General features: G+C 30.2%; 1 protein-coding gene across 2 annotated transcripts in view; it reads right to left on the reverse strand.

The window, feature by feature from the left end:
- Window positions 1-2,639: 2,639 nt before the first annotated feature.
- Window positions 2,640-22,940, reverse strand: part of LOC132950583 (uncharacterized) — a 124,995-nt gene continuing 104,694 nt past the window's right edge. For both annotated transcript variants that reach the window (XM_061022098.1, XM_061022097.1), the window contains 3 exons: window positions 17,455-17,562; window positions 17,230-17,289; window positions 2,640-2,941 (listed from right to left, as the gene is read on the reverse strand). In XM_061022098.1, the coding sequence (XP_060878081.1) occupies window positions 2,855-2,941; window positions 17,230-17,289; window positions 17,455-17,562 (255 nt within the window). In that variant the 3' untranslated portion in view covers window positions 2,640-2,854. The remainder of the gene's footprint in view (window positions 2,942-17,229; window positions 17,290-17,454; window positions 17,563-22,940) is intronic.

The raw sequence follows: 22,940 nt of genomic DNA on the forward strand, positions 1-22,940 counted from the left end.
TAGGCGGTGGTGGGGTGTGCGTTTGGGTAGTGAGCGTCGACGTGATATATTGAAACAATTATTATTATATTATTATTATTATTATTATTATTATCATCGGTGTACACGCCTGCAGCTGTATTATAATACAGGTGTCAGGTTTTCGATTTTTTCGGTAACCGTTATTGCGGGGTGACCGTGGTTTGCAGGATACCGCGTCAACGGTCCGAGCGGAAATGCAATTCAGAATAATTATTTCGACATTCGTCGGCGGCGCTGTGGATACCGCGCGGTAAAACATTAATGTATAACAATACGGACGAGAAGGAAAATAATATTATTAATATCTTTTTTTCTATAACGGGACGGACGTCGGTTGTACGCGCGTAATATATATACGTACCTACGGAAACCAACGAAATATCATCGCGATACGCCCTATTGTTGCGCGAAACCCTCGAGTAAAATCATTCCACACAATACTGCATTGTGCACTGTACTTAGGGGTGTCCCTAAGATTTGCCCCACGCACACACACACACACACACACACACAACGCACGATAACCCTAAACCCTAATTAAAAAATAACCGAAGGTTAAATCCTCCAACGCGAAATTCACCGCGAGTCGCGAGATTACACTCGAACACGGGGTATATAGGTTTTGCGTTTTATTGTGGTGCACTTATTGTTTATATATATATATATATATATATATGACATTGTAGGTATATACGTATAGCATATTATTATTATATATGTGTAATGCCACTGCCCGCGCGTCTATACGCCCGTATTAAGCTCACACACGCAATGGGGTGTTTTGGAAATCCCCAGAAATTTTTGGATTTTTTCCTATGGCCGTCATTACGCAAATAACTACTATACGGGGGTAGTCAATATGTATAGGTAGAATTAATTCTGGCGTTTTTATTTTTTACCACACCCAATTCCGTGTTATGAGAAAAACAATAATTATTGTGAGCATATAATATTATTATGATGTTCATTTTTTTGATGAAACGTGGTACATTGAGTGTTTACAGTTATTGCAATATTACAGTTTTCAACATCTGATTTTCAAAAAGTTAAAACAACTCCCTCCCCTCTGAAACTTTTTTCCGATATGCGGTTATATCGGTTCATAGAATAGATGACCTGCAGCATAGTGTATAGTGGGTGTGGGTGTGCTATACGGTTTCTAATATTTTAATCGCCGACGTTCGTATTTAATTTGGACGTCGTATACAGAGTATTTACTAGAAGTCGAAAGGGAATTAGGTCCGCCGATAATATATTTTTGAGTCATCGACTTTTGGTCGGTAAGCTCGCGTGTGAAACGTAACGGGCGTCGTCGTGGTATCCATATACCTAAAGACTCGATAATCGCAATAAAGGAACATAGCTGCGAACATAGACGACGCGGACGTGTGTAATCATTATAATTATATTTAGAAAATAAAAACGCCATTAATCATCGACGTGCGCAATAGATCTTTCGGGGACTTGTTATCGTTCTTCACACTTAACCAATTTCTTCTTTTGTTCCCGTTCGAAATGGGAATTTTATTGATGAAAATTGCCAATTTAATGGGGTTTTATTTTCTCTTTAAGGATTATTTTCGTGACAGTGAACGATGATGATAAATTGATTGTTGTGCGTTGCGCTCTATTTACGTGGCCCGTGTAAACATATTTCTTTGAAGTCGTTTGTTTTATACAACCGATTATCATCAAACTCTATATTATTATTATTATTATGGTCCGCGATGTTTCACTTATACGTATTCGGATTAGTGAAAAGTTTTGAACTTAAAGTTGAACCGGGTATAAAATTAAAAAAAAAAAAATTATAGGATATCGAGGAAATAGTCCAACAATGGATTGTAATGACTTATCTTTCAACCACAAAAATATTGTGTTAAGAGACCGCGTCCAAATCCTAGGATAAATAGGATTAGACCGGCCAAAAAAATATCTGATCCAAGATATTTACTGATGGGAGAAATGTTCGAGCATAATAAAAAAACAAACGATAGAATACCGAAAGGCGGGATGATAGGTTGGTCGTAGAGGATAAAAGAAGTTGAGGAAATGCCAGGAATAGAAAAAATACCAGAGGATAAATTTAGAGAAATATTTGTGAGCAATCCAAAAAATGTTCTCCCCACGGGGTCGTTATTTATCGTAATGGTACACTTTATATTGTGTACATTATAATATATTGTATCAAGTATTACGAGTGCATTAAACTTTTATCTTAATTATATTATTTTGCTTTAAATTCATTTATTTTTTGGCATTTTTTTTAAATCATATTAATTTATGTTAGTTCATAATCTACTTAATTTACCTGTTTAATTAATAAACAATAATTAAATAAATCAACGAATCTGTAATGCCTGTAAGTATGAATAAATTAATTTAAATAAAAAAATCGAGTGATAATATTTCCATACGTATTTTGCAGGTATCTTATGGTATGTGTATTTTGAAGACATTTTTTTTATAAATTATGACTGAGGGTCTATTTTACCTTAGTCTCTTCGAGTACGCACAAACGAACATGTTTTATAATACGAAAACGTTAGCCGTTGTCGTAGGTTGCTGTAACTATAATAATAATTGTTACGTCATATTATAAAATAAAACATTGATCATAGCGTAAAAATAAAATGTATTTTTTTATTTATCATTGCGGGTTTTTTCAAAAATTATTTTCAACCAAAACAAATATACAACAACATTTACATAATAGTTATCACTTTATCAGTGTTCATTATAAGAAATCGTCCATGCTCGAGGATAGAGTCGTGTCAGTGTCTTCTGCCGAAGATATGGAACCGGGATAACGTCCTGGTCCCGAAATTTTACATCACAGTTCAATGGTTTCTGGACCTTTCCACGTTACTCCCAATCGCACCATATTGTAGAACTTTATCACGCTTAATAGACTCAACACCTGCTCGAAAAAAAAAATGTATTTATGTAGGTATATTATAATATAATATAGTTAGTTTTAATATACATGTCAATTTAAAAGCCGAGTTTAAACAAAAACGATTTCCCGTTAAACTGGATTTTCTAAATAAAATGTTGCGCATCATTTTATCGCGTCGACTAATAAAATACCGTAGGTATAAATTAAAAATATTTGTCTGTATTATTCGGAGCATAATATTTATAGCATTAGTAAAATTCGTATGACAGATTAATGCATGCAACGTTCAATATTGTATAACAGGTTATAGGTACCGTTTTGGTATATTTTAATAAAATTTAATAAATGTGTATGGTTTTGTATTGTTTTTCAGTCACTTGTTTCGGAAAATCGTCGATGAAGCAATACGTACATAATAAAATTATTGGCCAACTGACGAGATTGATTGAAATTAGACCAAGAATTAGGGATTTGTATTTTTCATAAATATTTTACGATTCTTCGGCCATTAACATTGAATTATTTTCGTTGACTTGATATAAATGTACAGACTCAGTGAAACTTTTATCGACCAATCGACGGCGTATAGAGAGGCAATACATTTTTTATGAACATTTTTGCAAACGATATTACATCAATTTATTAGATAGCTTCAGTTGACAGTGACACCACCAAGAACAATAAACGTACGTCAATTATTTAAAAAAAAAAAAAAAAGAGAGAGAGAGAGCTTAAATCGAACACCAGGTGTCAGCGGAGTTTTTATGCCGGTTTTTGACTCGGCCCATTTATTTATGGTTTTCTAAATCTCCCTTAAATGTGTTTTCAATGTTACCAAGAATATTAAATGAACTATGAATTCTCTTGGGAATTATTTTCATGTTAAATTATCATTTGTCGGTCGGTGGATTTTATTTTTATTTTTTAAATTATTTTATTTAAACATTGTCGTTTAGTGTGTAATTTCCAAGCCATGAAAATGTATCCCTTAAACGAATAATATTTTATCCCTAGCTGTCAATATTGTATTATGCATATTTTTGTCGAACCATTGATAATATTTTATTTTGGCGTTGTTCATGACCTGGCATATTAAATCGAATACTGGGGGTGAAAGGGTATGTCTGTGTGTGTATAGTGTGTAGGTACGTGTGTATCTGTGAGCAAAAGCTACATAAATCCCCCATCACGGCAAAGGCTCTGCGCAGAGTAAAGGATTTTACTACGTGTTTATTAAAACAAGTCACCCTTACTACGAAATTCTTTGTTGACACATAAATTAAAGCGAAGAAGTCAAGTTGATTTATTGCATCGACCAAAAATGATTTAAAAAAAAAAATTAAAAGATTTTGGTTGGTGTGATGGTTTTTTTTTTTTCAAAAACTGTAATTGGTTTTTAATTCTTTTATGTTTTTAGCAAATTTTCTGATTATTAGAAAAATTTAAAGCACGTTGAAATACATTTAATTATAACGTATATAGACACTTAGTCTATTGCTATCCTATATTCTCCACCGGAGGCGTCAGTCGCTGAATGTCCGTCAGTCCGATTTCGACCTCGGCGGCTTCGCTTTTTCGGATACTATATGTACATGTATAATAGGTATATGATAGATAATATCTTTAACGCCTCAAACACGAATAGAAAGGCTGACACACAGTCGACCGTATCAACGTAGAGCAGCGTATATGTAATAGAGTTTCAGCATTACCCTTTTATCCAGACTGATTTATAAAGCCCGTTATCTTGAAGATGGTATATATAATATGGTTTTCCTATATGTTCGAGTGTACACGCACCCACCAAACCACCCACCCTCACACACACACACGCACACACACACACACACCACTGTATTAATATATACGACGTGCGTAGGCTGACAAATGTTATCTCTTGAGCTTTGGGGTACGCGTACTAATGATTGCGTTGGGTACTTAATAATAAAAATAATAATATGTAGACTTTGAATCGCGTAACAGCGGAAAACATTTCGATAAATATCTTACTACAGTTTTTAATTAAATATCATGTACCACAACTCTGGTGGTTAGATTGCATAAACATTGCCACGGATGTATAACGACGAAGTTCAACACGCAGGTAAATGCTGCTAACGGAAAAAGGTTATGTGGTTCGATTTTGTAATAATGATTTCAATTCGAGTTAAAAAAAAAAAAAAACATTAAAACGTTTCGGTTTTCAATGTATGATTTTCAGTATGTTGGTGGTAAGCATATTTTTTATAAGTTCTATATTTGTGCAGTGTCAGTAGAGAAGCCTCAAGTATATGTTTGTACTGTACAACTTTGTAATCGCGTAATACAAATTGATTTAACTCGATTTTGGGGTTAACTTAAAAATGCTCTTTTTTTATCATATATAAGTATAATATTTGTGTGAATATTTATTTGAGATTTATAATGTGGAATTATACCTCAAAACACTTTAAATAATAATTGAACAATTTTACCACCGTTCCATGACAGATAATAAATTAGTCTATAAATTAGGATTATTAATGGATTCGTATTCATTATTATGTGCACAGTGCACATAATTAAACCCAGTTTTTGTTATTAATCCAAGTATTATTCTTTGCACATTTAAGTTATAAAAAACAAAAATATATTATTCAAATGGTCTTTATTTTTTGACGTTAAATATTAAAGATATGTACTTATGCTTATGGTGAAAGCTATTTTACTGACGTTTGAATTATTTCGAGAATCATTCTTTTGGTATTCAGCAAAAATAACGTTCTTTTGTGAAGGTATATTTATCAAATTTAAGTAGGAAAATTTATGTTGACATGCAAACTGAGTAAGTGCAGCTTTCATATATTTTCTTGTTCAATATTTTACTTAGTTCACGCTTTGTCATAATTTACGAACAATAAACTATAAAGCCTATACTGTTGTTACGTAACTGAAATACAGCTTCCATTTGTTTACGTCTGACTGATCGAACAAAATGTATAAAAAAAAAAAAAACAAAACAATGAGGTATTACCAATAACTTTTAGCATCCTCGTTTTGTATATACACGAAGAATAAAACGCAAAAATGCACTTGAAGGTAAAATAAAAACTTGTCTAATTACACGGGGAATAATAATGAAAAAAAAGAAACAAACGATTTCGTAGAACTTAAAATAATCCACGAAATCCTTTCCATTTTCCGACCCCACTCGTGATTTTGAAAAGCAGCATTCTGTGTCTTACGACAAGAAGTATTTAATTAACGACGTACATATACTTTTTTTCTCCTTCTATAGCAAAACTTTGTTATTGTTTTACCAAATGGGATTAATGCGCGCTGTTTACGTTATTCAATGTAGGCCAAGAGATGCCAACAAAATTTTCCTTGCACGTACAAGTTCGTTAAGGAAAACAATTCCAGGCGGATCGTAACGACTGAATTGTGGTTAAAAACGTAATTGTGCACATGGTTCTACGAAAAGGTCATAGGTACTTATTATTATTATTATAAACTAATGAGCCAATACTGAAACGCGAATGATGAAAACGGTCGGAGATTACTAAACACTATGATTTTATACAATTTATAGATACTGTATGGAATAATAAATTAGGTAAAAAAAATTGGGACGGTTGAGAAAATAATGAAAAACAATCGAAAGACCTCGTTGACGCGCTGCAGTGAGCCGACTCTCGTTTGGCTTATCCTCAGCAAAACACTTATTTAAAAATAATAATATTACACTTCAATTGTGCGCGCGATAGGTGCTAGGTAATAATATTGTAAAAACCGATAATGAACGGTGGTCATTAGCTAACAGCAATAAGTTAGGTAGTACATATTATACGCTATATGCGTATCATATCGTAATAATAATAATAATATGGAAAAATGACAGGTACATGATGCGTGTGCTGTGCATATCTAGGATTTATTTAAGAGAGGTGTCACCAAAATATATGTATCCATAATATTACAGAGTATAACAGGAAGACCCGACAAATTAAATAACTTTTTTCTAATTTATATTTTTTAATTTAATTTAATATAATTTATTGACTGTTGCTTTACACGTATAGTATAACATTTTTTATTTTTCAATACTGAAAATTAAAATTCTAAATAGCCAATTTGGATTATAGAAAACTTATGATTGTAAAACCATTTATCTAAGTCAAATGGTTTATTTCTTATGATTTTTTTAAATGTCAACATTTTGTAAAGTTACTCATTAATTTAAAAAGTATCTAAAATAAATTTTTAAAAAATTATTTAGTTTTTAACAAGTACCTAGCTATTTAAAAAATCTCATAAAATATTTCAAAAAAGTTTATACTTTTTGAATTTAAAATGTTTTTTACGGCTGGATAAACTTTACTTGACAAAAATAAAGAGATTTCAAAAAATTTAAAAAAAATAAGCCACACTACAGCGCACATGTAACGCAAGAGTATTTTATAGCGTCACATTACAGATAAAAAAAAATAAAAATATTGATTAGAACAAAAGTTATTTAATTTGGCAGGTCTTTGTGTTACAGCCTGTATATTACTGTACAAATTAAAATATGGTTATTGGTTATAATTTTATAAATTATTTAATTATCTAATAAAGACGATTGGCTGATCAAGACATTTACCTATATATAATATAATATTATACTGGCTGCAGATACCGCACGGTGATGCCCGTGGTTTTACCCCTTTTTAAACTCCGTTAAATGTTAACTGCATACATTTTTATTACACAGTAATTTTTGGGGGTTTTCACCAAATATAAAAAACACAGGTCCAGAACTATATCCATTATTATAATAACAATTTTATTTTCTGTACTTAACAAATGTGAACCCTATACAAACAACAAAATATTCGTTTTTCGCGAGCCAACAAATCCCTGCGTGAGCCCTTCTTTAAAGTGTAAAATTAAAAAAATTGGCTTCGAGGTACACATTCTTAGGTATAGGATTATCTATGTACCAAATTTTAGAACCACGAAAGAGATGAAATTTGCTGTGGATCTACAAATATTAAAGATACATGTTTACTATGCGTCTAATTCAAAGGTGTTTTAGATTCTGAGCGAAGCGATGAATGTATTGATTTTACAATGATGTGTTTTTTTAAAATTTTTTTTTGTGTCTGTCATCACCTTTTAGCACAATAAAAATGCTTGGATTTTCTTCAACAATAACTTTTCTGATAGGAAAGTGAATCTAGTTGGTATTTTTTTTTTTTTTGGAGGGGGGGGGGTCAAAAGTAAACATTTCCCAGTAATTTTCAAAAGCAACGTGAAAAACAATAGAAAAATTAAGGAAAAACGGGAATTTTTACGTAAAATCTGTTTTTGAGAAAATCGATTTTGGCTTTCGATTTCACTCTAAAACAAATGACCGTAGGAACATGAAATTTTGACTGAATGTTTATATTAGTATTTTCTATATACCATAACATTTTCTAAATATTTTAACTTATTTTGAGCTGTTTACGGACATTTTCAGTTTCCTTTTTTTTTTAGTTTTTTTTCTATAAATATCAATAACATTTTATTTGTTGGGTAAAAAAGCTTGAAAATTTAATAGAAGGCTCCTAGGAAGGTTATTGTTTCAAAGGCAGATAAAAAAAAATTAAAAGTCCTTAGTCACAGTTTTTATTTATAAGCATTTAAAGTTCAAATTTTGACAAAATACGGAAATATCACGAAAATTGGCAAATTATTTTGAGTTGAGAATTCATAAAAATTTTTCTTTTTAAATCTAAGATTTGAAAATGTAATACAAGATTATCCATAAGTTTGTCTACCTTCATCAAAAAAAAAAAATGTCTACAAGAAAGTCAAATTAAATTTTTATGAGCGTTTGAAATTCATATTTTTACAACATTTGATATTCACTCGATATTTCATGTAACGATTTTCTTATTTTGTTGTAATTAAAAAACGTATGACTATAGATACTTGAAAATTTCACTGAATGTTTGTATTAGCATTTTCTATACACGACAAAATTTTGGAAATAATTTTACTCGATTTGGGCTGTTTATGTACATTGTTAGTTTTCAATTTTTTTAGTTTTTTTTTCTATATTTATAGAATTAATAAAATATAATTAATAAAATTTTATTTGTTGGATAAAAAAGTGTGAAAATTTAATATAAGGCTCCTGATATTAAAAATACATCGGCACAATTTTTTTTATAGGCATTTAAAGTTCAAATTATGACAAAATTTATCAAATTTATAATTTAATAATTATTTTGTTGTTGAAAATTTATAAAATGTTCAACTTTTATAGCCAAGGATTGAAAATTGAAAACAAGGCTCCACGTAAATAGGTTATATATGAATTACTTTATTCACAATAATATCATCAAATATAATTGGTAATATCATAGGCTGACTGACCGTTTTCGCTCATAATCGTTTTTCTTATACAATGATATTATATCATTAAATTCAAATTTAACACCATCCATTACAGTGACCCACTTGTAACCTACTGTATAGCCGAGCGACATCCACTTACCCACCTTTTTTTTTTTATACTTTTTAACTTAATTAGTTAATTCTTTTTTGTTTTTAATTTATTAACTTATTCAGTTAAAATGTTTATTGTTGTAACTTATCTTTTTATAGTTAATTATCATTGTCGTGCAGTTAAGTTAATTTTATTTTCGTGTCATGCGGAATAATTTCACAATACTGATTCGACGGCTCTTTTTCGATTTTGGTAATTTTTTGTCTAATTATATATTATTATAATCCAATTTTTTCAGTGTTAAACGTCTTGATAAATGTTTGTGTAAAACAAAACACTTGGGCAGTTTACGACTTAAGAATATAGTAAATTAATAAAAATTAACATTTTTTAAAGTGAGTTAAGCTAAGTTTATTTTATATCTCAACTTCAAAACTATCTAGTAAAATTTTTTTTTTTTGTTAACTTTTAACTTATTTGAAGGCAATTTAATTGAATTAACTTAACTTGCTACAGTAAATTATTTTCAGTAGATCGCCCACCTTTGGCGTCCATGCATAGTCTCAGTTTTTTTTATAAACATTTAAAGTTGACAAAATTTGTCAAAATCAAGATAACTAGCAAATAATTTTGTAGTTAAATATTTATAAAATGTAAATTTTTATAACTAAAGACTGAAAATTTAAAATATGATTTCTCATTAGTCATAAGTAGTTCATAGGTTCTGTAACTGAAATCTTATATACAAACACAGTTTTTTTTCATAGATATTTTAACAAAGGATATCGATTTTAGTTATTTTCTTGTAATTTAAAAATAAAAAAGTGAGTAAGTAAATGTCACTCTGCTGTACAGTAGGTTACAAGTTTGTCAGTATATTATAGATTGTATTAAATTTGAATTCAATGATATCATATCATTGTATACAAAAAACGATTCTGAGCTGAGACGGTTTGTCAGTCTGGATATTTTATTATAGTCTGTGAGTTGAATTAATATTATAAATTACAACAAAACAACTAAAACCATTATTTTTATTCTTTTCCATGGTAATGAACAAAGTGTTTGAAATTAAAATCCTATTTTCAGCGGATTTTTGTAATTTGTCGGTGGTTTTTCCTGTGGCATTAGATAAATATTGAGAAAATCGAAAAATAACTTCTTTAAAGTACCATATTGATCCAATTTGCTAAAAATTAAGATACTACATATTGAAATCGAAGCACTCCTTCTGGTAAAAATTTTGTATACAGGATAAAAAATAAAAAAATAAACACTATTGTAAAATCATATTATTCGTGGTACTTGAATCATTGAACGTATATCTATTATTATATTTTACACACACAATGCCATTTCAAAATTCCATGTTTTCAGTAAAAATGAATTCGGCCTACTGTATTAATATAATATTACTGTTTGTAAAATAAATAACTTTAATAGAAATATAAATTTATCATATCGTAATATTATATAGGCTGACAGGCCTTGGCTCAGAATCGTTTTTCGTAGGTATCTGATGGCTGATACCTATACAATTATATAATTTCATTGAATTACACCCTGACACAGGGGCGTCATTTAAATTTTTTTTCTGGGTGTACAAACTTTTAGGCAGGCCAATTTTGACATTTCACCAGGCCATTAAAAAAAATATATTTATATATATAAATGTAGGTAACCTATGCAAGCCTATGTAAATATTTTTTCCTTCCCTTTTATAATTCTATTTGAAACTTATAACGACTAATGCAACTTTTAAATAGCTAGCAATTCAAAGAATTAAAAGCTTATAAGAAATTAAAGCAACCAGCTAAAGCCATTTCACTATTATTTGAAAAAAAAGGCAAATAAGGTTAGGTTAGATAATGAAATAGACTTTAATTCCAAAATAAAACATCATTAATACAAAATATCAAATTATTAATTATTTTAAAATTTAAATTAGCGATTTAGTATAGGTAGTAGGTACATATAATAACTCGATAGCCACTTTTTGTCTTTGTCCATCTCTTTATACATCAAGTGTAAAGAGAAATAATTTGAATAATTTAGGCATGTGCTTGAGAGGGGTGGGGGTGTCACATGTGTGCCGTCCACCCTTGTATAATACGCCACGGCTGAGCATGCGCCGGGCACCGATTAGAAATTTAGCCGATTTGATTAATAGCAGAGTCTGGTGTAGACGTCACGATGTTTGCCGCCACCGCTGACGCCGTTTAACTCGAATACCGGGCAAGTTAAATCTGACGCATTTTAATCGACTACGTACGCACAATATTATAATAATATTTGCGCCTTTTGTTCATCGCGCGATTTTCGCGTACACTCGTCGATATTATATAATATATAATATTATTATGTGCCGCAATTCTCGCACGATTCATCGTCGATTAGAGTGCGCCGGATATTTTCTCCCGGCAAGCCCCGTCGTTCATTAGGAGTGTGCGTCGCGCACATACCCACAGAATATCATAATAACACACACACACAATCGCCACAGACGTTCATTTCGTCGTCACATTGTTTCTACTAATGATTTCATCTCGGCGGCGTCTTTTTTCTCCTTCTAAGGAACGCTTTTGGCGTAAGCGCTCGGATTATAATAATTATTACAGTGTACGACGACGAGCGATAAATTAACGCCGACGCGTCGAGACAATACAATATAATAATAGCGTAGCCGCGCGAGCTCTTAAGCACACACTCGACGACTCCAACACTTATATGACGACGCACGCCGCGCAGGACGATAAATTAAAAATCCTACGAGCGAGTTCCGTTTGGAGGATTATTATTTTTATTATTATTTTTATTATTATTTTTATTATTATTATCTATTACACAGGCGGAGGTAGTTACATCCAATGTTTATTACGTCTTGCAGTGTACGGCGGCGGTCGGTGGCCCTATTATCACTCGAATTCCTTCTACCGATGTTTGCCACCGCCGTCGGATGTTTTTTCCAAGCGCACGTTCGCCCTTTAGCCCCCATTCCTCTGGGCCATCACGAAATCCCCGTATATCCATGAATTTTGTTAAGTGGTGTATATTGGTAATTATTTATTATTGTCGACCAACGTTTAGAGACTTCAAAGTTTAAAAATCACTTAAAAATGGGAGTGAAAAAAGAAAAATTAGAGTTCGATTTTATAAATTATACTATTATTTGTTAATAACCAGAATCGCTTGCATACGAATTATTGGTCAGTTGTTGTAGTAAGTGATAACAATACGCTAATTTCCCAATCGCAGTGCAATGATGAATATGAATACGTTTGGAAAAAATGTAAAAAAGCAATCCATAATTTACGGGTTTTTTTCATATTACTAAACGTATTGTTGAGTAATTTATTAATAAAAGGTCGTGTTTGCAAATATTTTGACTTAAATTTAATAAATTGAACCCAAACCATATTATGCATATCGACGAAATTTTTAAGATCGATTGATAATAATTATAAATAAATAAATAACACTTTGGGCAGAATAATATTCCTTACTGCGAAATGTATAATATTACTAGTGTAAACCTTTACACCTTGTATCGTTTAAAAACAAGGAACCCACGCTGATAAAATATTCTATTGAATAATAATACACAATATTATAATGATGTGTAGAAGGCAGACGGAAATCAATCAGTGGGGAATACACGGGTTTGTGTTCAGATGGAATATATGGATTTCCATCAGAATTCGACTTCACCCCCATCACTACCATGATAGCCCTAAACACTCCCCCAAGCGGATTTATATTATATTTGGGTCTCTGCAGAGCTTTAGACCATCGGTAAAAAGCTCTGATATTAAAGCGTCCTAACGGACATACGTTTTGTTTGGTACGTGTACCCCCCGACAAGGTTATTATACTTTTAGCGCGTCACGTGTGCGGAGGTTTTGTTAAAAGAGGAAAAACCGATTTATCGAATGAAAGTATCTATTTTTCGTGTTGCCTGCCTATTGTTTCAGAATGGTGTCGGACTTACGTACACAAATAGCCAATATGTAAGACCGTGGCAGCGGTGTGCGAATAACAAAACGAACGACACAACGTGAAAACTAAAGCGGTAATGTATGACTGTGTATTATTACGCGCATAACTACGCGGGGACGAATCTATTGTTTTGAAAAATGGATATTTTTCTTCGCAGCCCAAGAGATTTGGACCAAAGATATTTATCGTTCTCATGAAGAATACAGAATTTTCTTTTCGGAATTATCCCTATTTCTTAACTGTCATGAAAACAGAAAAACCCACATTTATCTTTATCTCATATATTTTTCTTTCGCTACCATCCGGCGTTTGTGTATGCGTAAAATATGCGGTCGCGTTCACAAATCTTTATTATTTTTTACCACGGCTTCACTGTGATGGCAGCGGTGATTGCGTTGCATTAACATTATTTTCCCGTGAATAAATTTGTCATCATTAAGACAGTAATGGGTTTATGGAGAATTGTAAATACGATACGACCGCAATGCATTCACGCACACCCTGCTTCCAATTTCCACTTTTCCAGACATGTAATTTTCCGGTGCTTTTTTTTTATGTTGCCAAAATTGGTTATATGACATAAACGCATAAAGTGCAAAAATGGCATATCATTTGCGCTAAAATTAATATTTTAAATAGTTATTTAAAGATGTCGAATTTATAAAAAATTGTCAATAAATATAATAGAAATTAATAAATTATAATTTTAATAAATCAGTTGATTTTTTCAGTCTTATAAAAATTGTCTATAATAAATTGTTAAAATATAATAATATATAGTTTTAAATTGAATACCTGTTATTTAATATCTATTAACCGTGGCACACAGTTATCTAGGATTTTGGCGCTTTCGTACGATTCCACTTTTTTTCTTATCTTATTTTGGTGCTTATGTCTTCCACCAGCCAAAATAATACTTATAAACAAGGTTGGAATACATCGTCGATTCAAGTATCTTAGATATAATATTGTGTCATGTATCTGTATCTCGATACAGTTATGGAAAATGTCGAGTGTATTCAATTTCATGTTTCGATACGTTTTTAACTCATGTGTCGAGTATTTCAAAGTATTTCAAAAACAATACTTATATTAAAAAGATACTTTGAAACATTAATTATTTTTCTAAAGACTATTAAAATTTGTTTTAATTGGAATAGTAGTAGGTAATGAATAGGTACCTAGGTTAGCTTAGACATATTTTTTAATTTTCGTTACAAATGTTATTTATTATTGTTAGAATTACTACTGATATATAAAGCAGGTCCCACACGACTCGTTTAATTTGCGAATATTCGTCAACACTCAACCGTAGTGCTTTACGAGTTATACGATGATACGAGGAATTTAATCATAAAGCATAACGATTATTTTAACTCTCTGAGTCATTCGTGGTTTTGCATCTATTGCCTAACAATTTATTACCCAGCCCGTATTTTTTACACCTATACACCAGAACTACGGCACATGTAGTGTATCAAAAATTCGTGTATGGTGGGCATTTGGACTTTGCAGTCTAAAGTGTATCTGTATATAACATATTATTGTCTATTTGTCAGAAATAAAAACTGTGGATGAACAATGTTATTGTAACAATATAGTAGGAGCCTTGTATTAAATTTTCAAGCTTTTTTAACCAACAAATAAAGATTTATTGACATACATAGAAAAAGAGACTAATAAAATTGGAAACTGGAAATGTTCCTAAACAGTTCAAAACAAATCAAAATATTTTGAAAATTTTATCGTGTATAGAGAATGCATATATATGAAGCTTTCATGTGTTAATACGTTCATAGGTACGTTCATTTGTTTTAGAGTCACACCTTAATTTTTAAGTTTTTTTTCCAGGTGATTTTGAAAACTATTGGGAATTTTAAATTTTGATCTCCCAATGCACCAACCATATTCACTTTCCCATCGAATACGATACTGACGTTGGAAATCGAAACATTATTTCGACTACTTATCGTGTACACAGACACACAAAAAAAAAAAACAAACATTATTGTAAAATCAATACATTCATCGTTCCACTCAGAATCTAAAATGTATTATTTTTATTTATCGACTATCAAGTTTTAAGTATTGAGTAGGTATCTAAATATTTATTAAGTATCGAGTAACTACTATTATACGATTCTGGTTTTTAAGTATCTTGCCCATCCCTGGTTATGAATAACAATTTTTACGGTAAAAATTAATAGGAAAAACAAATCCAACAAAGCAATACAAAACTTATAAGGAAGTAAAAAATAATTTAGTACAAATAAATTTCAATGTTCAATGTAGTAAAAATTAATTTCTAACGATTAGAAAATAATAAGTTCGGATCATAACGAGGGTTATTAATAACTATGCCCGTACAAAATATGTCACCCTTACAAAAATGCCACCCGAGGTGATCAGCCCCCCCCCCCCCCCCCAGCCATCATCGTAATACGCCACTGTAAAGCTCGTAATAGTCCACACCAGAAGAGTTTCATAGCTTAAGCAAAATTCACTTTCAAAAGACCAGCTGAGATTGAAATCTGTGAAAATAATATTAATAACATAATAATAATTATATTATGACGTTCGCGACGGTAAAATTAATTCTCACGGTGAACGTATTCTAGACGTATTATATGAATACATTTTTAAGCTTCCAAACAAATCCATTCGAAAGTATTGTGTAAATAATAATAAAATATAAATTAAAAAGCTATAGGTATTGTCAAATTAGAATAGATTTATGAATTTAATGAAAAAAAAGTATAAAACTGTCAATGTCTGTAATGAAATATTCGTTGAACTATCCTCGCTTACAACACTCCACACAAACCATTTAAAAATGAATGGAAAACTTATTGATTTAAATCAATAACAGACAGATATAAATTATTTTTCTTATTATTAATTTATGAATAGGTAGGTTTACTGATAAAATGATAGGTGTAATAGTGACGTAGCAAGCCGGATCGGTGAGCAGAAATGTATTACCACTGTCGGGTTGTGAAGGTAATTTGGCCATTTTTCGAGAAAAAAAAAATTCAGTTATATTCGTGTATGAACGCATCATAAACAGTGTCCGGGTTCCTGTATATTACTACTTTGTGAGAGTCATTATTTTGCGTTATGTGTGAACATTAATTGTTTAAAGTAATAAAAAATACATTTATTGCGAAGTACTATTATTGTATATGAGATAAAGCCAAACGTGAAATTTCAATTATTGTAGCATCGGTGGTGTGTGTCTACTATCAGTACTGTATAACCTTCACAAGTTTAAGGAGGCTCTTACTTCTTTTTTATTCGTAAATAGTTTTACTAAGATATTATTTTGGAATGTTTAGCGTATACATTATTTTTGAATACTCTTATAACCCTGCAGTACCTATATTTTTTTTCTTTCTCGACATTAACAATTTTAATTTTTGTATCGATTTTTTCTCTTTATTTATTGTTGGTAAACAAATAATATCAATAAAAACGACGTATTTTTCTGACATAATACAAATCGGTACGTATTTCAAACTAGAACTAATGATTTTTACGATTTAAAAACCCGAGACATTAATATTTTATTTCTATATTATCTGTTTACTAGTACTACGCAGTTACTTTGAACTTACGTCATGCATAATATTGACAGTTAAGTTTCCTAGCTCAGGAGATAGACCTTTCTGTCATATTATATTATTATGTACGCATGATGAAATAAACGCTTTTATACGCGTCATTCTATCATGGACGTACAAAAACAGAAATAAAATTGGTGTAAATGGCCATAACTACTTTATGAGATTATTAAATGGTGAATAATATGTAAATTAAAATTGAGTTTTAAACAATAATATTAAATGCGCTTACTTACATTTAGTACTGCCCGTATCAAGTAAAACGTCACTTCGATTTTGCAGAACGAGTCGAATTTCTAAAAATAATAAATGATTTAATGTTTGGTTAGTAAAATATTATATTCTCTATATTCTGTACAGAACTCGAGTAATTCGTACGATATTGCTTCTGATATTATATGATATTATGTATGTATAGTATAGTATATATATATGTATATGAATTCATGTTCACAACTCACCTTATTTACATGGTCTCTGAGTACGTTTGAGTAAACAATGGCAACCGCTTCGAGTGCCATGAAAGTTATGAGACCGACAATCCAAGGTACGATTAGGGATACTCGTTCCTGGAACAAGAACATTCATTTATTTGAATATTCTGGGATTTACAATGATGTGTATTAAAATTTTTTTTTTAATATATGCGTAAACATTTTTATGGGTTGGATGGACTACTCCGAAAGTTCCAAACGCCCCATTATAGGCCATAAATTATTCGCAAACAGTAATTATAATATTCTAAGGGAAAAAGCCTTTCAAGTTTCAATATACTTTTTAAATCATCTTATTAATTTTCCGTAATTTTTTGAAAAATTACTAAAAGTTCATGATTTGATTATAATAATATTATGTCATCCTACCTATGAGTAAGTCATTATTGTCCCGGCGAGCGTTTATAGTCTTAATTTCATTAATTACAACAAAATGTATTTATTAATAAATTATAATATAATATTAGGCACCTAGGTACTTTATTATATACAATGGCGTGGCGAGCATTAATAAATCATCATGCTCAGCATATATTTCAGTACCTACCCACTCTTAATCACCTCAATGTAATATATAGGTATAATAGATATAATTATTATGCGACTTTAAATATTTTAATTATAATACTAACCCCCAACTGCCCCCAAAAAATGTTCACCATGACACCTAAGCGCCATAAAACCTCGTTCACCACGCCACTGTCTATATTATATGTGGTAAATGTTGTAACTATACATATACACTATACAGTATAATTTGTATTATTATTTAAAATGCTAAGACCCTTTACATTAAGCCGAACGACTGCTTATTCAAATGTGTTATAACTTTCGTGTTTAAAAGTATTGTAATATATAACACGCGGTGTTGCGCAGACATGAGTGAAGCTATACGAGAGCTCCAACATCCAGTTATCACTATAGCTCAGTATCTTGTTGGTACGTAATTTAAATTTTGTTTTTATTTCACAAAACTGACGTAAACAAAAAATTAAATTTACTTTTATTCATAATTCTGCGGAAATAAGGTGTTGTAGGAGCTCACGTTTCGGTTTCATGATTGGTTTAAAAGTTATGTCACGTGCTCATGGAAGACGTGCTGGGCGGTCCACACGTTCAAAATCAACGTTCCTTTGTTTTTGGGAGCGGATAATTAACTAATATGTATAGTGTATACTCGTAGAAAAACGTAATTATCGCTATTCGAAAATATAATATGATTTCATCTCTGTTGGATCCGTTTTTACTTTAATATAATAGGTGTATACGCTCACTATGTGGGTACCTATATAATATCATGATGTTGTATGATAAATGGTTCGGAGTTTTGCGGTTTGCAAATAAAAACGTTCGATTCACCGAATCGAATAAACGGCATATTAAATAAGGAATTCACGTTTTCGTCGAACTTTTCTTCTTATTTTTTCCCTCTTTTTAATGTATAAGGTACTCGACATAAAAGTGAATTTACGACCGCATGCGTGATTAGTTTTGAAATTAAGTTTAATTTAATTTATGAACTGCTTAATAAATACCGTAGCTGTGAAGTATATCCCAATTAGTAAAGTGGCTTATTTATAATGTTGAATGTCTGTAAGCTTGTATTTATTTATTTACTCGAACTGTTAAAATAATACGAGTAATACGATAATGTTATGAAATGTAAATTAAAAGGAAAAACTTAAACATTTTCAAACGTTATAATTAATAGGATTAGGATAAAAAGTTTCGGAGTTTCAGAATTTCATATGAAATGTATACATAAACATGATATTATTACGATGAATTCTGCACAGTATACACTTTGTTTTGCCATGTTAGCTTTACACGCATGAGTCGGGAAAACACGATGGTCAATTCTGTAGATATAATGATATTATACGCACGTCGATTTACCCAGCATGCCCGCCGCCATTTATTATATAATAATGCATTTATTTAAATTCTGATTTTTTTTACTATTTATGCCATTTAAGGAGTATTCTGTGATGAATGATGATACAAAGTACCCGTTTTCTTTCAAATGAGAACCGTTCTTTTTTACTGTTAACTGTTAATCGGACTGTTTTTTGAAAACGTTGAACCATCTAAATCAAATGTGATTAGTTTATGAATTATAAGATTTTATGTATTATGAATAATAAATCTTTGTTATGGCTTTACACAGAATTTACAATATATGTTATATTTAGTCCATATTTTTTTTAACTTGTAGAACTTATTATACTCAGCTATGATATGTATAACTTTCTTTATTTTTTTACTAGTTATAAAGTTTTAAATTCATTTTTTAATTTAACTAACATTTTCAAATAATCCAGGTCTATCATAATATGTCCTAAGCTTATTATCATTGATTATTAGTTATTACTTATTAGATATTATCCTGAGTACCAACTATAGGCTGAATTACTCAGAAATTACTCGTTAGATCATCCGATTAATAATTAAAGTAAAAAGGGTCATATAGTAATAGGATCATATATCTGTATCAGTATATCAGTAGTGTACCACCATGCCTTTTGAATCTTGTTAACAAGATATACTGTTCCCCACAGAAGAAAAAATTATAGTTTTTCTTTTATCGTCCATGAATTTTCATTAAGTTACGATAACAACAATGTATTTTACATATTATCGGTAGGTATTAATAATTAATATTATAATATTATAATACTTATATGACAACAGATACTCCCCTCCCCCACAAGTATCCTCTCATTGCGCCTTAATGGGTCAAAATATTGAAGACTGTGATATTATATTACGTTTAAGTTTCCATACGGGACGAAAGTAAGACACTAGAGCACTGTGCACAGTGAAGCGTATAATAATTTTTCGTTACAACAACCGAAAGTGAGTAAAACTGAATTGAATTGATATTTTATGTATCTATTATGATATTCATGTGGCTGAGAATATTATACTTTGGTGTCTATGGTTATGACGTTGGCATGTAATGTTTTGAAAAAATTGATAAAATATTTTATCATGTGTCGAAATTAAAATATTACTGCTTAATAATATCGAGAATAATATTTTAATATCGCGCAAGAAAAATACTCGAATGCTGCGGACACGTCGTTGGCCGTAACAATGTCATCAATGTGTAATAATAATATAATTTATTAATAATAATAATTGTCGTCGTCGCAGTTTTGAACCGAAACACCACGAATACGGTTCATTGTGATTGTATCCATTTATTATGTTGACACGTTAGTAGTCATTAAAACATCGTGTATACCCTTTTAATTACCTACTGCGACTAATATTTGAGTATGTAATCGACGCGCATAATATTGATTTAGTCGAGTTTGGATGATAATAATATCTGTATAGGTAGGCTCACGTAACAATTGTAAATTTATTTATTGTCTTCTTTACTTTTCTCGTCCGTACTAATTACCTACTGCTCTGTTCTGTCGTATTATTATTGCTCGGTGTTATATCGTGTAAATCTAATTTATCAAAAACGCTACGGGTCAATACATTTATACATAATATAGTAAACAAACGAATGATATGTCTCATTTATTTAATTTTCTCTACATTTAATTTCTCAAATCGAAATACGTTGAACATTTACGCGGGACGTACATACGATGCACCACTGTATAGTATACATTATACAATAAGTTGTGTATTATTGTAAACTGGGTGATTCGTTTAACAGTAATCAGGTATACTAAAAAGCATTATCGTTTTCAAAATAAACTTCTGCCAAAAATCGTATACTTTTTACTATCTTATAATATCGTTATCGTTTTAAAAAGAAAAAGAGTAGTTTTACCTTTTGGATTGACAACTTACATTACTCAAATAACTATACTCATTCAAAATTTGATTTTCATACATACAAATTTTCAGAAATATATTCCTCTACGGAATATGAATAGTAATAAAACTTATAAGTATTTACATCTTAGAAGAGTGGAGTAGTACATCAACATTTTGCGGGGTACTTTTGTGGCACTCCACGCCGTTCATAAAATTTAAAAACTTAAAATACTTATAAGTCATAACTAATTAACCACTCGTTAAAAACTCAATTTTTATATTTCACAATAATTCTCAAAAAAATATTATGCTTTTGAATCTGAAATTTAAAATGTTAGTTGTCTCTCAAAGTATAAAACAATGATATCGATAAAAAAAAATTAAATATACTTACAGTATTTTTTTAAATGTAGTTTTGTAATGGATTCAAATTATGTAAAAAAATATTTTAAAATTGTTTATGCTTTTTGAAATAACGAGTGTCTATTGTTAAAAGAATCACTTTGCATATATATTTACGTTTCATTATTTTGGTATGATTATAAGCGGGTCTAAAAGCTTTGTGAATTTTTTTCTTTAAAGTACGTGTTTTCTTGAACTTAAAAGTTTACATAGTTATTAAGATATTTTTACTTTATTCATACAAATTGATTGTATTATAATTGCATATTTTATTTTGCCGTACCAACTAATAATAACTTTCAAAGCCTTTTTAAGGTTTCATCATTATATTTATTACCTATTTCGAAACGTGTACAAGAAAGTTAGTTTCTATATTTTCATTATTTTATGAGCTTTTATTATGAACACTGTTTGATCGAGGAGAGATAAAATAAATATAAATTTGAATTTAACGTTCATTTAAATAGGTATTTGAAAAGACGTTTTAGTAAGTCTTGTATAAGTACGAAGAATCAAAATTTTATCACTTACTTAGTATTTAGTACTTAGTATTAATTAAACATTTAAGAAAATTATAAAAGGGGAACAATCAAACAAAGTAGAATATTTTTTATAACGATTTATTAAATTAATTTCTGTTGTGAATATTGTCAAGTAGGTATCAAAAGTCCTTGCTGTAAGCTAAATTGTTTATCGATGTTTATAAGTATTTATTTAGATTATTAAATTTCTCAATTCTCATATTTTTTATATTTCTTTGTATCATTTTTAGTTTTTATGAACAAGTAGTGCTTTTTTGCCGTAAACGACTGGGATGTATGGAGACCATTGACTTTAAATATAACACCTTATGATATGTTCTAATTTATAATCATAATTAAAAATGTTATATTATTTGTTTTTTTATACATTCACTTAGACATTCTGTCGTATGATTAATAGCTTTTGAAATTTCAGAATTTTCAGCGTTATAAAAAAAATGATTGCAAAAGTTTAAAAACCTATCATGGTCTGTGTTTAACACGATTTTGTGAACTTGTAAACTATAAATTATAACTTTTTCTGGTTTAATTTTATGTGACACAGCAGTATAGGTACCTAGGTATTAGGTATATGACTCTTTATGTATTACCAATACTAATCTAGGCTATCATTATTCATTAACAGTTATTTTATTCTTAGAATATTTCTAATTATACTGTAACTAGTCATACAATTGTATTATTACAAGCAACTGATTTTATAGTTTATTGTTCCATATATATTTGCTT

This window comes from Metopolophium dirhodum, chromosome 8 (genome assembly GCF_019925205.1).
Source record: "Metopolophium dirhodum isolate CAU chromosome 8, ASM1992520v1, whole genome shotgun sequence".
Classification (NCBI taxonomy): domain Eukaryota; kingdom Metazoa; phylum Arthropoda; class Insecta; order Hemiptera; family Aphididae; genus Metopolophium; species Metopolophium dirhodum.